The sequence below is a fragment of the Neophocaena asiaeorientalis genome, unplaced genomic scaffold (assembly GCF_003031525.2).
Source record: "Neophocaena asiaeorientalis asiaeorientalis breed wild unplaced genomic scaffold, Neophocaena_asiaeorientalis_V1.1 scaffold325, whole genome shotgun sequence".
NCBI classification, from domain to species: domain Eukaryota; kingdom Metazoa; phylum Chordata; class Mammalia; order Artiodactyla; family Phocoenidae; genus Neophocaena; species Neophocaena asiaeorientalis.
In genome coordinates, this window is record NW_020172742.1 from 1,017,263 (window position 1) to 1,035,781 (window position 18,519).

Below are 18,519 nucleotides of genomic sequence, written 5' to 3' on the forward strand. Positions count from 1 at the left end.
TCATCCCGCGTCTCGGAAAAAAGGAGTCACAGATAGAAAGCCCTTTCCAGGAATGTGAAAAAAGAACCACAACTTGGGATCACGGGTCAAGATTCGGGATTGCTGAGGATGATGTGTTAAGAACCCAACTGGAGGAGGCTTTAAGAAGGAAAGCATCTCCAATAAGAGAAAAAACCCTAGAAAGTGACCTGCAGCTTCCCTGTCCCCTCACATCAGTCCCACACGACGTACTTTGAAACCACCCTGCATTCTTGCAGCCGGGTTTTATTTTAGCCCACTTGAGCCCTGGTTTCCAGCAGGGGGGCGCTGCCAATGTGGGTTACAGGACGAAAACCTCACGACAGAGTACTCTCTTGTCTGGGAAAAAGGTGAAAAAGGGCTGTGTTTAATCCTCTGTCTAGGCTGGGAAAATGGCTCTGGGAACCCAGGTCTGTGGAACTGGCTTAATAGCTGTGGATTATAGGCAGACAGCATGACACAGTGAGACCTGGCCGATTTTGTCTTCTAGGACTTGTGATGTTAGATGTTGCAAGAGACTTCCTCCCAAGGATGTGAGAAATCCACAGATGGAATCTTGCTTGTCCAGACCCGCATGACTCAATTAATCTAAAAAAATATGAATTTCCTAGTTTATGGCTTGTTATCCTGTGTTCCTTCTCCCCAGATGAGCTCTCAGGCTCCCTCTCTCAGGTTAAAGCCTTGCTGAAGAGTTCGCCTTTGTCCCAGTGACCCTCTCTGATCCTATTCCCTCATCTGTTAAATGGGAGTGACAATCATCATCATTATCGTGGTAGCAATAGCAATACCCGAGATGATTACTAGATAACAATGAGAAAATATGACTACAGGAGTGAAGATGTACACGCTGCCACTTATAAAATCAGGACAGTGTTCTCTTCCTCCCTGAACGGGGAGGACTGACACGAAAGCAAGTTATAAAAGGCAGAATAATACTTTACAAACATTAAGTTTAAAACATCACAACTCACTGCCATCTCACCTCCTCTCCGATGATTGGAAAACTTGCCCAGGTTTGGGAAAAGCTAGCCAGCTTAGTCAAAGCTGCTGCATACCACCTGCCCACCCCTCTACCACAAGGCAGAAAGGGTGGGCAGGGGAACACAGCTCAGCATTTATTTTTGGACCCAGCTCACTAAAAATACCCGAGCCTTCCTGTTTGATCACTCTCCCTTTTGACCTGAATGGATCGCGGGGCCGGCGGCCCGCCCCACCCTCTGCCCATTGTCCTTTAAAGGAGAAGGGCGTGGGGACGGATTCCTGCCGCTCAGGGACAGATGTGCGCCGCCCGGGCAGGCAGGGGCCGCGGCCCCACTGACGTAAGGGCAGCGCTCACTCAGCTGCAGCCTCCCGGCCGGGCCCAGACCAACCGAAGGGAGGGGGGAGCCGCGCGCTGGGATTGGCTGGCCAAGCGCGAGCGCCCGCGCCGATTGGCTGGCGAGGTTTTAGAGGGAGTCCCGCTCTCCAATTAAAGGGCCCCGCCGCGCCGGGCTGCGAGCAGAGCTCGCCCTGGGCCAGCGATCCTGGCCATTCAGCCACCACTGTCCCCGCTGCGCGCCCTCGCGCCTCTGCCTGAGAAGCCAGGCGCTGTTTGTCCACCCCAGAAGAGGATGGCAAAGGTGGCCATGGACCTCAACCCAGGAGTTCAGAAGGTGAGCTGCGATCTGTCTGTACTTACCCAGATTCTTTCTTTTCCCGTTTCCCTCTCCTCTGTGTTTGAGGCGGCTTACCTAGAAGTAAGGAGAAGGAAATTCATTAAATTCCGAGACTTAACAGAAAATAGAAAAGCTGGGAATACATGTTTCAGCTAACAGGCACACCCCCCCAAATTTTACTCTTAAAGGCCGTCGTGTAAAGTTTTTGCCAAGGATCTTAGTTCTCTGATGATGCTAATTAAAATTTAAATAAGGTAAAACTTTTTCTGAAATGGTAATTCTCTGGTCTGTAGTGGGGGGGAAAGACCCTTCCTTCCCCCTCCTGTGATTGAGGTGAAGGTTTGGGGAGGGGGTTATATATACTCACAAGGAATCTCCCTTTTTGCTGTCATCCTAGCGTTTTGTGTTTTTCAGAGACACACACACACACACACACACACACACACACACACCAGTTTCTTTAGTTGTGTTTTTCAGACACACACACACACACACACACACACACACACACACACACACACTAGTTTCTTTAGTTGGTGATATTGGCAGTGGCAGCAATTCCAGCACACGGGAACTAATTTCTGTCCCCAGGGTCTGCACGTTTCCCTTTCAAGAAGGGCTGGCCGGGAGCCCAGAAGGTCACGGGTGAATTACTGCCTGAGGGGCCTGCAGCTGTGCCCTAGCTCCAACCACCGCCAGTTACTGGGTACCTGCAGGCAGTTGGGAGGGGGCACCTGCAGGCAGTTGGGAGGGGGCACAGGCCGGAGGCTTAGAGGACCTGTGAGCTAGAAGGAAGCCGAGAGACAGCCTAGACCAGTGGAGAAGCTGAGGCCCAGCGTCACAGAGAGTTGCTCCCAGCAGGCAGCAAAGCCTAAGGAAAACCTTTGGCATCCAGACCCCAGCCCTGCCACCTTTTAGCTGCATCACAATAACCGAGTCCCTTTTCTGAGCCTCAGTTCCCTTGTTTCCCATGGAGGGATGATAGGTCCCACCTCCCTCACAGAAGCAGTAACAGCGATGGTACCCTGTAGGGTCATCTCCCAAAGAGAACTTGGTCTTACAGGGCAAATTCGTCTTTAGACATTTGCCGTTACCAGAGGCGTGGGGGGCGGGGGGGATGGAGGGGGGGTGCAGGAGTAGAATGAGAAGGGAAAAAAAAAAAAAAAACCTATGTCAGAATCAAGATGCAAGCCAGCCACTTAGAGGTGCAGGATTCACGCATCTGATTTACAGCTACGCCACTGCATGGCTGGCCTGCCCCAGACTCGCATACAGAGCAGTGCATCAGACCCTTCTGAATGTGTACACCAGGGCAGACTTCATCAGGGCATCTCTCTGGAATGTACCTGCCCCCATTGCATTTGCCAGACTATGTGCAGAATCCAGTCATTTCTCCTCCTTTGGAATTCTCACCGCATGTTAGACCTTGGCAAGATACCCGGTAATTTCTACCTCCAGTGAGTCAGGCACGCACTGCTCTCACTTCTCTACCCACCTTTGTAAACTCCTGGAGGACAAACCTTTCTCGCTCATCTCTGTCCTGATGCAGCACGCCACGCACAGCAGGACTCAATCAACTACAAGTGAACGGGCTAAGACCATGGTGTTCTCGGACAGTACAATTTGTGCGTTACTGTTTTCTAACTTGTGGCGGCAACCGGGATATTTGTGTGTCTGAACTCCCTCCCCAAATTCAGCCAAGGTAAAAGAGTTCAGAGCTAAAGGGGCAGCGTCTCACCGTCCACTGGAAAATCACATGGTTCGCAGTGGTTTTACTACAAGCTAGTGGATGGTGAGTGGGTGAAGGGAAACAGGATACACGGAACACCCCTCCTCAGCACAAGCCCCGGCCACCACTCGGAGGAAGGCTTGCTTTTACTTTCCTTTGCATGGGAGCGTGTGATTATCCGGATTAGAGGTGGAACACAGTCTCCGACCTGTCACCCTCTAGTGCCAACTTCCTTGGCCTGCAAAGCGTTTATTTTCCGTTTAGATCCAATTACAGGCTTAGCGGAAGAATGTGGTGGGTAGAGATGAAAGGGTGGGGATTTTTACCCTTTGGGACTGTGACAGAGGAGGATGACCACTTGGTTGATTAACCCATGTCATCAACTCAGAAAGTCAAGAAAAGGGAAGGGAATGGGGGGAAAGCTCCACTTGCTTTTGTAAAAGCTTGTACTTCCTGAGCTGTACAGCGGTGATTAAACACTGGGTCACGTCAACAGCCTGCTGTACAACTTTTATTGCATAATTTACTTTCAAAATCTGCAACAGCGGGGGGGTTTGCTAACATTTGGCTTCAGGAGGCATAATCACACTTAGGCATTCTGAAACAATTTCATAGCCCCTGAGAGCTTCAAGGGACCTATTTACAAAATGAGAAATGACTTCAGATGGGCTACAAGCTGACTCCACTGCCCTGCCCCCAAAGGGATGGGTGCTGCAGGGAATCCCTAGCAGCTGGAAAGTCAGAAAAAAAATCTTCAAGAGACAGAACATAAAATCCCAAACCTGGAGTAGGCTTTGAGACCATCTATCCAATTCCGGGCAGACAGGGGGACTGGCCGTGGGTCACATCCATAGTTCGTGGCAGGGCGTAGAAATAGTTCCCTACGCCCTCTCATCTGTGCTGAGTCGAATGCTCCCGTTGGCGGCTCTTGAGTCATGATTTGTTTTTCAACTGGGAAAGAGGTTTCCTAGCATGGAGAGTTTCCCTGAGAATCAGAAACTAGCCACCATGCCCTGGTAACAAAAAGCCTGGAAGGCCAAATGCCGTTTCTCTTGGTGGAATCAACCACCACTGTGGATGTGTTCTTCTCTTGTTTATTAAGCGGTTAGTATTCTTGTAACCAGATCTGGGTTCAAATCCCAGCTCCACCACTTACTAGCTGTGTGCTCTCGGGTAAGCTTCTGAGTCTGCGTCCTCATCTGAAAATTGGGAGACACTAAAAGCATCTCCCTCCCAAGGGGTCCGTGATCGTGAAATGAGCTGATGCGTACAAAGGACTCAGCACATGAGCGCAAATAGATTTAGCCATTGTTACTGTCGGTGGTTGTGTATTTCAGTGGGTGTGTGATTGCTGAAAGGAGTCTTCTGGGGAATGAAGGACGTGCTCTTTTTTCTTCAGCTGACTGGCCCATCTGAGGAGTAACTAATTTTCATTCGGCTGAGCGAAAGCCAGCTGCTCAGCCTTGATAACCTACAGCAATGACCAATGACCTTGTCTTCATTCTAGCCCAACAGATACAAAATCTGCTTACACAACAGAGATCACCAGTCACTGAGCATTTCACTCTGGAGTGCTGGAATGGTAGGCCTGGAAGCAGACACAGAGCTCTTTTCACTTTATAGATTAGGAAACTGAGACCCAGACAGGTCAAGCCCCTTCTCTGAGATTGCTAAGAAGGTGGGCCAGGGCCCATTAGGCTCTGTAAGAATACAGACCCCTTGGCTGCCAAAGAGCCATTTGCAGGAGTTTGGAAAGGACTAGAACTAAAAGATCAGAGAGCATGTTCACTGCTGACTGTGAGTGGACCGGCTCCAGAGGGTTCTATCTCTCACCCCTCAGCACCATGTCAGAGGAGCATGAAAGAATGGTTCATCCTAGTGCATTGCCAGGTTCAGCTGGGCGTCCCCCTCCACGCTTCTCCACATCACGTCCCTCCTGGCTTTCCTGTCCTCCAGCTCTGCCCTCCCCTCCATAATTCAGCCCTTCCTGCTTTCACCTCCAGTTCCTGCCGCGTGCAAAACTGCTGGCACACTGCCTGGGCAAGCCGATCCAACATCAACACGGCTCCTCGAGAATTGTCCTTGGCTTCCTCCATCTTAGAAATATATTAAGCTGTCACTTAAAGACTTTAATAGCCAAGCCATTGGATACATGCCCATAGGTGTATAAGCAACTTGGCCCAAAGAGAGCCATATTAAAAAAAAAAAAAGAAAGAAAGAGAAAGAAAGAAAGAGAGAGAGAGAAAGAATGAGGAGAGAGAGAAAGAAGGAAAGAAAGAAAGAAGGAAAGAAAGAAAGAAAGAAAGAAAGAAAAAAGAAAGAAAAGAAAGAAAAGAAAGGAAAGAAAGGAAAGAAAGAAAGAAAGAAATTATCCAAGTCCTTCTTAAAGATCTCCCCAAACAGATGCTGAAGCCACTGCTTGTAAGCTGCAGAGGCTTGTCATGTTGTGCAGACACGTCCGAATATATGGGGTTGCAGTTGACAGTTGACTTTCACCAATGCATCCACCCCCTGAGGTGGTGGAAGGCAGGGAAAGGTACCTCACAGATCATGTCTTGGCTTTATTCTAAGCCATCTCAGCTCCAAGGCCTTCTCCCGGCCCAGGGCTTACCAACAGTTCTACAGGCAGGACAGGGGAAAAATGACTTTGGTATTCCCCTCTGGATCCCGTGGTATCCCTTACGGATCTTCCCGTAGTTTGATCTTCTCTCCATGTTAACTGACTAAAGGTGACGAGGGAGAAAAAGAATGGGCTAGATTCAGCAAAGGCCTGGGGACCAGGAAGGAGGGACAGGTGCACAGACTCACATGTGCATCTTCCTTTCCCATCTCCGCTCCTGCTACTTACGGTGAGGGTAAGTCAGGAGCAGAGAACTCAGGGAATAGTTCCTCCTGTAACACCCACCCCCCCCACTAGGGTTAACTGGGCTCCACAAGAGGTATTCCATTTGACTGTGGCAAGGAGAATCTTTCCTTCCAACTTGCACAACTTCCCCAGTGTCCATCCGACACCATTTAAATATGTATCATAAGAGAAGTTTCCTGGCTGGGTCGGGGGTCGAGTCATTACAGTAACCGCAAGCACTTACCGGTGACTTTGGGTAGGTCACTTTCCCTAGGAAGTGGCCGACCTTGAATGAGAACTGGGCTTCGTTCCCCCTGCAGTCCGCTGACCTCTCCGGGATACCACAGTGTCTCCCAAATAGCACATGATTATGGGAAAACAGGACTAAAACTCAGTTCCACTGAAAGCAGAATTGGGGAACAGCTTTTTGGGACCTCCAGAAAGAAGAGACAGCTGCTGCTCTCTAAGTGGCTTTGTTTGGAAGTATCCCCCTCTTCCCTTTCATTTGCTAATAGGAAGAGGATCTGGCTGGCAGCTGCCATGACTCCACCAGATACAGGGCCACTAGCTACTTGTACAGGAGACCCTCAAGATCGAACTATTTCCTTAACGCAACATTGGGGCTATCGTGAACCCAACACTGGGGCTATCGTGAACCCATTCTGGGAGCTGAGCACATATCCATGGCACAGATCTGCAGATGCTCCAGAAATGCTGTCTAGATAGCTTTTCTAGAAAGAGTAAAACAAGAAGTCAGGTCTCCTATGTGGGCCAAGACTCTCTTAGTGGCAGAAACTTGTATTTCGTATCAAGCCTAAATATTTGATGTGGAAATCCAGTTGCTCGCTGTCTGCTCTTTTATATGAGAAGCGTTTACATGTTTTCTCAGAAAGGATGTGCTGGTCTTACTTTCATCATCCATTTGGGCTCTTGTCCCCTAAGGATCTGCAGGAAGACTCATCTGTTCTCTGTTAGGATGGACAAGTTTGGGGAAAGGCACAAGAAAGGAAGGAAAGATGTCTTTTGAGTACACTCGGGATGCTTGATGTCTTCGCACATCCTATCTCTCTTCGCCTTTAGGACTACTGTGCAAAAATATTAACATCCTTTTTACACATGAGTGAATGAATGCTAAGAGTTTAAATGACTTGCCTAAGATCATATGATGACAAGTTAAGAACTCATACCCGGTCTTCTCTGATTCCAAAACTGAAGCTCTTTCCACTACAGGAGGAAACCAGAGGCTTTCATCAGAAGCAGAAATCTGGTGAAGGACTAGGATTATTACTACAGGCTTCACACAGAGATCAAGGTCTTCCTACACACTGATAGTGTGATTCAGGAATGGCCCAGCATTTGCCAAAGGTTACCAGGCATCTATGCCTCTCTGCTATTTCTCGGCCACGACCAGGTGTATACCATCACCCACGCCAAGTCAAAGCTATTTCCCAGGTAGAGAAGAAGGACTTTCTAGATTTCTCCCTTCCTGGGTTTCTAGAAGTCTGATAGAACTGTCTAGAGAGAAAGCTGGTAAAGAGACAATCTAAAGAATCATACAATATCATCCAGAAATTACTGAAGAAGCAATGATACTTGACAAAAAAAAATCCTAGAGATCCAAGTTCCAGAGCTTCCAGGAAATTCTATCCTGGGGATAAGCTTGGCCTCTGGAATGTGTATCTCTACGTGCCTGGTCAGCCTGACTCACGGTCTACCCAATAACACGGGAATCAGGACCAAGCAAAACAGCCCAAGCCCCCACCAGGACATGCTTTAAAAGGAAATAAGATTGCCGAGGGAGAAGAAACCAAAGGCTGTATTTGGCAAGTCACTCTTTTGAAGGACAAAGTTAGTGCCACGGTCCAGCCCATGGTGGCTGTTTCAAATCCACATGATATGTGTATGGACTGATTTTTTTTTCCTCCTCCTATTTTAAAACATGGGGTCCTTAAAATTAATCTTTGGAGAAAATGTGAAGGAATCATTATATAAAAGAGCTGAGACAGATCTAGTGATCTGCTTGGTCAATCTCTTCATGTGACAGATGGGACATGGGGGGGAAATGTCACATCCAAAATTTACATGTGACACAGCAGAGATGCACTGACTCACAGCATCTTTTAAGAATGAAGGAGAAAAGGGTATCTTCTCTCTTCTGTCACTTCCATGGCCATGGTACCCTGATTTCGTGTCCCCCTCATACCTTCAAAGCTCAGAAGGTCAGGTGAACATTTTGGCTGTGAACGTAGCTTTGGCCACATGGTTCAGAGGCCATTTGGAGAAGTGGCTAAACATGCAGCCTTTGCAAGCATGGAGATCTAGATGTGACACGTAGTTCTGACATTTCCTAGGTCTGCAACCAAGTTGCTTGTCCTCTCTGGACCTCTAGTTCCTCATTTGAGAAAGAGAATTAATAACAGTGCTATATTTAAGCAGGAGTCTAATGAGATAAAGCAGGTAAAGTGCCTGGATGCGTAGTACGTTCTGAAAATAATACTGCCTCCTGCTATTGGTATGCCCTCTCATCAGCCCAGTGCAGAAATCCCATAGGTAGTTAAGTGGTAGAACGTGGAAGACCAAGTTCAGCTTACTGACGTCACAGGTGGCTTCTAAGGTATCAGACTGCAGGACCTGCTCTTTGTAGCTAAACTTAGACCTGGCCATAAATAGACTCTGGTCACATCATCTGCAAAAATCATGACAATGGCAACAATTTGCCTTGGGTGTGTGGTTGCCACACTTGCAAAAAGCAGCCCTCCCCTTGGCTGAGACCACTCGTTAGCCCCAGCTGGGTGATCTGACCCAGGCACTTACCCTCGCCAAGGCCTCGGATGTCTTGCTTATAAGACAGGGTAACAGTCACCCATTTCTTCATTTAGCAGATATTTATTTAGTACCTGTTATGTGCTGAGCACTCAGTACAGGGCAATGAATAAGAAAGTTTTGGTTCCTGCCATGTTAACTTGAGTCCAGTGCAATGTGTTTTACATTACGGTAAGAGAAGAACCAAACAACGGCAGTGTTCTTTCACTCTGTGTGTTCCTTGACCTCCCCCATCTCACACACACACCCCTCTTCCTCCTCTTTCGCTGTCTACCCTCAGATTTCAGCACTGCACACATCTGAGCCACTCCCAACCTCAGTCATCTCTACAGTGTAACAGTATGACAATTCTGCCCCCAGCTGTTGCATTTTAAACAGAGCACTGAGTGAAGAGAAGTCTCAGGCAAGGGCTACTGGCAGCTCTCACGTACCACCGGTAAGCAGCGGCCCCGTCAGCCCCCTCGCCACTGGCGGTAGACCGGTTGTCTGTGCTCAGCCCATGTTCTCAGGCAGCTCAACAACCCAGGCTCTCTCCTTCCTGGTGCTGGTGTCAGAGGCACCAAAGGGCAGGAGCATGGGGTGAGAGCTCTGAGCTGACTAATGCTCCATAAGAAACCTGCCTTAAGAAGGTAGCGTCTATTTGGGCTATATGACTAAGAGGCATTTCCACGTACTGATTCACGAGACTGCCCACCAAGGTGACTGTCCTGGCTAATCCTCTGACTGGAAGAGGTGGAGGGAACGTGGAGCCCAGCCCTGCCCTCATCCTGGAAGAGAGCCACCCACCTGCCAAGGCACACCTGTGCTCCCCACCCCAGCTTTGGCCCTGTGGCCACCAGTGTCCTTGTTAAGGGGGCTGGCTCTGATGGGGGGAGGGGTCAGCATTTGAGGCTTATTTTAGAGGAAGTCTGGGAGGGAGATTTTGTTTTTAATCTTGTTAGTAGATAGAGGAGAGGTTTTTAACCAGGGATCCGTGGATAGAATTGAGGGACGTAAATTAAGAAAACTGTTGCATCCTTATATACCCAACCTCTAACTGAAATATAGCGTTTCCTTCCATTATAAATGAAGACAAAAGCCCTGGCAGTTCAGCATCCCCTATGCCTTTTATTGTTTTGTTTTTGTATATGACAATTTAAGTGAGAAAATGATAACTGGAAATAGACCCCGTTCCCTTCATACCGATGGAAATCTGATGTTTTCATAATCCTATTACAGCCAAGAGAAATGCCGGGCATACCACTCATGCTTGTCCTCATTCTGAAATAACAGTAATTAAATCCACGGCTGGTCTTGTTAATTAATTTAACAAAGGCCCGTATGTTACTAAATTACAGATTTGTTTTTATATATTGGTAAATTTCAGTAATATTCATTTCCTTTGTAATCCTACATATTTTAATTTGTGCATTTAAAACATGGTTCTGAGAAGGGACACTTCCATATCAGACAAAGGGGCTCAAATAGATTAAGACTTCTGTCGACATAAAGCTTTAACGGTATTCTACACACATGCGTGTGCAAATATACACATGTATGCATATATAAACACACATGTACACACACAATAATAGTGGATTGAGATCTGAGGTCCTTAGAATGGACAAACTGGGTTCAAATCCCAGCTCTGCCACGTGTTTCCTATTTGGATAAATCACATTACCTCTAAGCCTCAGTTTCTTCATCTGTAAAGTGGGCCGAAAAATTGTCGTCACAACAATAATCTATTAAGTTCTTAACACAGTATTTGACAACTTATGAATGTGTGTTACACAAGAATTATCATCACTATTGAAACAGCCAATAAGAGTGAAATGGTAAAGAGCATGGAAACATTATCTTGATGACACTTATTACCCACCTCTGATTTGGCTGACTTTAAGAATTTATTCTGTGCAAGCACGTATTCCATGTAATTATTATAAGCCAGGGACTGAGCTGGGAAGCGGAGAAGTAAAAAGGAAAGAAATCCCAGAGGCTGATGGTTTGAGAGACAGAACAGCCAGTCTGGCCATCAGAGAACCAAAGCAGTGCCAAAGGCCTTGATCAGAGGTACAATCGAGGGAGTGAGGGAGGGAGATCAGAAGAGGAAGTACTTAACCTCACCTGGGGAGGTCGGGGAACGCTTACCGAGGAGGCGGCATCTGAGCTGCGTGTTGAAAGACAAGGATGAATGAGTAATGGGATCGGGTCACAGGCCAGTTTTATGCGTTCCAAGTCTGAGACGCCTATTCTCCATCTGATCTGATTTCTAATTTGGGGAATATCACCCATCTTGAACTACAGAGAAATACATTCCTACGTAACCATCCATCCATCAGGCATGTCTTGTAACTTTCTCGTATGAGAACTTGTTCCTCTCGCCTCTCAACCAAAACCCCTGGGGGTGATAGGATAGCAGAGCCGGCCAGCTGGCACGCTTGAGACTCCTAAGCTCAGCAAAGGAGTTCCAGCAGGCTCACCCCCAGTCAGTTCGAAGTTTTGCAGGAAGATGTAGATTTGTGTTGTGAGGAACAAAAAGTTAACTGAGGATATGCAACATATATGGAAAGAAAGGAACACACAGAGACACAGACAGACACACACACCCTCTGCAAAATTCAGCACGTGGTCCTTGTGAGCAGAATGTGAAAACACAATTCAGAAGACCGACCGTAGGATGGTGTGTCCACCCCATGTTTTATTCACCTTCCAATTCCCAAGTCATTTAAATGGTAATTAGAGGAAAAGAAATCCTACAGAGGATTCCTTGATAAACTGCGAGGAGGAAAATCAGCCTTTCGAAATATGGAGACTTGAGTAACGAGATCCAGACTCTTGCATCAAAACAATTCCTTTTGCTCCGTTCTTCAGATTTCTGACTTGGTCTGAGACTGTGGGTCTCTTCTTGCCATGTTTTTGAGCAGGTGATGCCTCAAAATGAAAACCATATGGTTTGGATATCAAAACGCCACTGGGATGAGTGTTGTCAGTTGATTTTTTTCAGTTGCTTGTGGTACGTTAAACAGAGGGGGGATAAAAATCCCAGATGATTCCCTGCCAGTTATCTGGAAAATGAAATTCTGGGGATCATCCCTGTGTTTGCAAGGATCTGACAAAGAGGTGAGGTTTGATGGAAAAGTTGTGTTTCCTCGAGTCTGTCCTCATTCACAGCCAACAGGCCCAAACAGCCTGTGGAGAAAACACACCTTACACTAAGATTCACGCTAATTAGAACGGCTCTTGTCACCACCCTGTACCTTTCCTTGGACCCAGCCCAGGGCTGAGACCATCACAAAGGAAATCATCATATCCTTATTTGAATAATTGTTATACTGTATATTTCAGCAATTAGAATTAATTTTTAAGAGGTAGAACGGGCCTTACAGGTTCCCTGGGTCAACTTCCCTGTTAACAAAGAAGGAGAGAGATCCAGCAGGTTAGGTCATGTGCTCAAGGTCACAGAGGTAATTGGTAGAAGAGCTAGGATTAGAATTCAGGGTGTCTTAGCATCTCAGGTTCAGAAAGACTTAAAAACTATTTTGTCTGGGCTTCCCTGGTGGCGCAGTGGTTGAGAATCCGCCTGCCGATGCAGGGGACGCGGGTTCGTGCCCCGGTCCGGGAAGATCCCACATGCCGCGGAGTGGCTGGGCCCGTGAGCCATGGCCGTTGAGCCTGCGCGTCCTGAGCCTGTGCTCTGCAACGGGAGAGGCCACAACAGTGAGAGGCCCGTGTACCGCAAAAAACAAAAAAAACCCAAAACTATTTTGTCCAAGTAGCCTATCCAAAACCTTAAATGGGAGACGAACCAGAGCGCCAGATGCTGTAAGAACCACTGGCAACCACTGAAACTTCGTCAAGAGATCTGGTTTTTTTGAACCCCTTTAATTATTAGACAGCTCTTTCTTATGTTGAGCTAAAATCTCTCTCTCTCTGCAACTTCCCACCACTCCCCATTGGTTCTCTCTGTTTTCTCAGTTCCTTAGTTCAAGGATGCAATGGCCACGTTTTTCTAACATTCTGGTTCTGGTTCACTAACCAAGTCCTACACATTGGTCAAGACTGAGGTCAGAGCATCTATTTCTTGGCTTACTTCCTACCTGCTGGGAGGCCTAGAATATGCTTTTAACTGAGTGACATGGCCCACAGACAGCCCCCACTTTTTGTTTTGGCATCAGTTTTGGGACGTGTGTCACCTCCTCCAGGTAGGTACTTCCATCCTCACCCAATAGGGAAGGCCACTTCTGTGCCACCAAACTATCCTGTTCCTTGGAAGATAGTTTTTTTTTTTTTAAGTGGAAAGACATGTCAAGTGAAAGGAAATAGGAAATTTTAAATCACTAAGGGAAGAACTCCAAACCCATATCATAAACACTCATGAAAAATCAGCACTGTTCCACATGCAAAGTACCTGATTGATCAAAAGTAAGGGTTGGGGGTGGGTAATAGGAAATCAGAGGCAGCTATGAAGGAAAAGAAGAAAACCTTGGTAAATAGGGTAATATCTTTCTGAAAAGCTTTAAGAGATGATTTGCAACGTTGTCATAGCTTATTACTCTTTGGAACGCTAGAACAGTAAGAAAATAGTCTAAGTTTTATATCCTTATGACTCTTGCATCTGGAGAGAATGCTTAGTAAATAAATACAAAAGCTGGTCATCAAAATTAACTCGATTTCATTAAAAGATACCACTAAGAATCAAAAGACAACCCAGAGAGAGAAAATATTCATAGTACATATATCTGACAAAGGACTATAACCCAAAATAGATAAATAACCTCTATAAATCAATAGTTTTGAAAAAGCAATCCATTTTTCTTAATAGGTGAAGACTTCAATAGGTGTGTCACAAAAAAAGATGTCTAAATGGCTAATAAGTGTAGGAAAAGGTGCTCAACCTCATGACTCATCAGAGAAACACAGATTAAAGGCACAATGAGATAGCATTATATACCCTACAGAAGGAGGAAATTAAACACTGACAAGAGCAAGTGTTGAGGGACTTCCCTGCTGGCGCAGTGGTTAAGAATCCACCTGCCAGTGCAGGGGACACGGGTTCCAGCCCTAGTCCAGGAAGATCCCACATGCCACGGAGCAACTAAGCCCATGCGCCACGACTACTGAAGGCTGTGCGCCTAGAGCCCGTGCTCTGCAGCAAGAGAAGCCCGTGCACCGCAATGAAGAGTAGCGCCCGCTCGCCACAACTAGAGAAGACCCGTGCGCAGCAACAAAGACCCAACGCAGCCAAAGATAAATAAATAAATTTGAGAGCGAGTGTTATAAGGGCGTGGAGCAGCTGAACTCACATACATTGCCAGGGAGAATGTAAATGACACACCTACTTTGGAAAACTGTTCGGTAACCTCTAATAAGATTGAACATACACCTACCCTGTGACCCAGCAGGGTCTATATCCATGAGAAAGGAGCACAGATGTCTACCAAAAAACTTGGACAAGAGTAGTTGGAGAAGTTTTATTCATAATAGCCAAACTCTGGAAATAATTCAAACTTTCATCAACAGGAGAATGAATAAATAAATTATTTTACATCTACACAACAGAAAACTACTTAGTATTAAAACAACTACTAATATATGCATCAACACGGATAATCTTAAATAAGTTGGACAGAAGAACTCACACTCAAAAGACGACCTACTGTCTAATTCCATTTGCGTGAGATTCAAAAACAGGCACAACCCATCTACAGTGACGGAAGTCAGAACAGTGGCTAAGAAGAGGTTGTTATTGACTAGAAAGGGGCATGAGGGAACTTTCTGGAGCACAGGAAGTGTTCTTTATCTGGATGGTGGTCCCAGGGGATATACATATAAAGTACTCAAGTGAATACGTGGGATTTCTGAATTTTTACTGCATGTAAATTTTACCTTGAAGCACTGTTAGAAAATAATCAAGGCAATATCTGACAAATAACTGGAAAGGGCTGCATATTCAAGCAGAAGGATGTGGGCACAAAGAGGTTGAGGGCTGAGTTCTTGCTTCAGCCCCGGGGAGGTACCACTGTAACAGACAGCTTTGTTCCAGGGAGCTGCCACTAGGACACTTTAGAATCTCTCCAGTGACTTTAGTCTGGCATTAAAGTTTCTGCGTGATGGGGCCCTGTTCAGCCTTATCCATCACTACAACCTTCTGTTTACCCAACCTGATCTGTCAATTTTTCCCTGAAAACACTTGTTCTTCCTCACTCGCATACTAAAAGGACTTCTTCTCCATGGGCCAAAGCCCCATCCATTCCTCAGTGCCCTTCCTCCATGAAGCCGGCAGTGCAGACAAAGTTCTCTCTCCTCTGAACTCCCAGCATGGATTTTGCTCTCCTACTGAATGGACGTTTAGTTTCCCAAATGGTCCTGGAACACATTACCACTGTCCCACCCGCCTAACTCCTGTCCCGTAACATCTTTTTTGTCCCTACATCCTCCATTAGTAAGCTCCTTGAGGGCAGGGATCGTGTCTTAATTCTCCTTTGTGTCACCGCAGAAAGGCTGGCGTACAGTAAGGGCTCAGTAATATTATGGACAGAAAAGGAAATGGGATGGAATCAGGATACAGGAGAGAGAAGGAAAGGTATCAAAAGAAGTGAGAGCAGGTTGGTTCTCCTTCCTGACAGAGACAAGGAATCCTGAGAGGATAGAAAGGGGGAGAGAGAAGATGGGGTCGGAGGACACAGACAGACATGGAATAGAGTAGGTGAGACTATTAACCTCTTCCACAGCCCCATACACGTTGCTTAATCTAAAACCTTCTTGAGGGGGATGGGGAAGGCACCGTTCCAAAGCAGACTCGGAACTTTTGAAGTCTGGTCCCAAGTTTTATTATCCTCCTTCAAACTCATCTATAAAAGGATGGACTTTAAGATGGCAGATGAGCCAAGCTTTCATTTGTTTCCTTCCTTCAGACAACAAACTGAAACCTTCATCTGAACCTTGAGGCCCCCTGTTTCTGGCTGGAAGTCTCTTGAGACCAAACTCCAGTGATTTCTCTGATCTGGGGAGGAAGCTGGCTGGCACCTCTAAGCGACGGCAGCCGCATCTCAGAAGGGTTGGCCCTCCTGAGAGATAAGATCCAGAGGGACGCCTGAAAACTGGCTGAAATTTAGTCCAAACCACTCATAGCTCAGGCCGATATCTACTTTAAGTTTCTAGTCCTTAATGAATATTTATACCAAAATAGAGCCAGTGGAAAAGTTCCATCTGTGTGGATTTTAAGAGTTTTGCCTTCCCTCAGCCACGTTAACAAACTCAGGAAAGTGGCAGAATCACTGCCAAGCACATGCTCTTTGAAGTGCAAGAAATTCTGAGAAGGGCCCTGGACCCATCATATTTCTTCTCATCCTGAAGGCTCAGAGTCGGCATTCCCTTCTTTAAAAATGCTTAATATCAACACCTCTCAGTACTTTAGAGTTTTAGCCCAGCCTTTGACACTGTGCTGACCATGAACGCTTTTTGGAAAGAGTAGATAAGCCTATTCAGAGCTCCGCTGGGTGAAATTGCTTTGTTGGCTGCTATTTCTTCCCATCTTTTGAAGATCTGAATGGTCCAGTTAATCACTTTAATTCTCTTTTTTACTCTGTGAGTAGAAAAATGGCCCCACATTTTCTCCTCACTTTTATTAGTCATTCCATACTCCTCGGAACCAAATCACCAGAAACTTGAACCAGTTCTGCTCTTGGTATGTGGGGCAAAAACGGAAGCCTTGCCCTTGCACTTGGCATATTAACTGCACTTATCAAGCACAGGCTACGTGCCAGGCATCGTGCTACATAGTTTCTTCCTAATCTTTACGCAAGTCCTATTTTACAGATGAGTAAACTGAGGTTCAGGGGGATGAAGTAAATTGCCACAGTGACACAGCTAATGTGATGAACATGAATTAAATGTTCAGGTCCCCGTCTTCCCTCTAAACCATTTCTCATCTATACCGAACATGTTTACAGGGTTCCAGGACTATGGGCCATGAACCTGTTGGGTACAGATGCATTGAGTTGGTACCCAGACATGCATTAACAATGTTGAATCACATTAGTCAGAATTTGTCTCCCTTTTCAGTTCTTTCATCCTTTGGATTATATCCAGGAGGAACTCTGCACCTGGTGCTAAAATGGCTTTAACACCTGGATCACTTGCCCAGTGTCACTTTGAACAGATGGACAGTGGTCCTCAGGTTCAGAGCTTTACAACGGCAAGAGTATTAGCTAGAATTTAATGTTGTTGTTTCATATTTATTGTATTTTTTATGGCTACCTCCTATTCTTTCAAAACAAACAACTTTTTATTGAAGCATAGTTGATTTGTAATGTATTAGTTTCAGGTGTACAGCAAAGTGATTCAGTTATACACACACACACACACACGTGTGTGTGTATATATATTCTTTTTCAGATTCTTTTCTGTTATAGGTTATTACAAGATATTGAATATAGTTTTCTGTGCTGTACAGTAGGTCCTTGTCGTTTACCTCTTTTATATACAATAGTATATATCTGTTAATCCCAAACTCCTAATTTATCCCTCCCCCCCGCCCTTCCCCTTTGGTAACCATAAATTTGTTTTCTACGTCTGTGGCTTAATTCCTATTTTTATACATTTTAGGGATAAAGGTTTTCTTTAAGAAATAGGTTTTTTAAAAGTGATCTGTTTGAAGAAAAATTGTAAGTAAACAACCACACAGATGGTATACTGAGGATAGGATTTAGGAAGAAGGAAATAGGGCTTCATAAACACCTAATACTTCATAATACCTGATCTCTACAGCACTTGCCAATTTTCAGTATCTCTTATATAAATTACCACACTGGATTCTCACAACAACCCCATGAAGCTGGTAGGAATTATCCGTTTTAAAGGTGATGCATTTAAAAACTCGAGGTTCAGAGAGCAGGAACTGCTCACCGTGGTCACACAGGCAGTGAAGAAAGCAGCCGGAGTTCAGGTTCAACTCCAACATGTATGGTGCTCCGCCAGCACTCCGCCGGCGCATCACGTCAAGGGCAGGAGCAGATGAAGGGCTGTTGCGAAGCAACGGGCCAAGCCTAGAAATGCCAAGGAAAGTCTGCAGAACTTGGTGACTCTCCCGATTGGCCTGAGTTTTCACAAGTTCCCTGTGCTTGTATATGTTCTGTTTCATGGACGAGCCTGCGTTTGCTCCATTCTGAGTTTCTCTAGAGAAGTCTGACTCTCTCTCCTTCTAGTGAGTCCCCTTCCAGAAGGTTCAGAAACTGGTCCTCCCATCAGGGCAACATCTCCTACCTTTGGGGTCCACTACAGAAGGGGTGACACAAACTAGAAATGGGCCTCTCAAGGAGGAAAAGCCAGCCTCCGCCCGGTAAGAAGAGCATTTCTTCCAGCAGTTGACTAGGGTTCAGACCGCAGGTCCAGGTGACTGGATGAGCAGGGATTCCATAAACGTGGGAGAACCAGTGGGTTTGGGTGGCAAAGGAGGTGAGTTGGCA

General features: G+C 46.1%; 1 protein-coding gene across 2 annotated transcripts in view; it reads left to right on the top strand.

Annotated features, from left to right (window-relative positions):
• The first annotated feature begins 1,523 nt into the window (after positions 1-1,523).
• LMCD1 (LIM and cysteine rich domains 1) overlaps positions 1,524-18,519 on the top strand; it is a 57,933-nt gene continuing 40,937 nt past the window's right edge. The window contains exon 1 of one of the 2 annotated variants that reach the window (XM_024740666.1): positions 1,524-1,670. In XM_024740666.1, coding sequence (XP_024596434.1) covers positions 1,629-1,670 — 42 coding nt within the window. In that variant the 5' untranslated portion in view covers positions 1,524-1,628. The remainder of the gene's footprint in view (positions 1,671-18,519) is intronic. The other variant, XM_024740667.1, reaches the window with a different exon arrangement.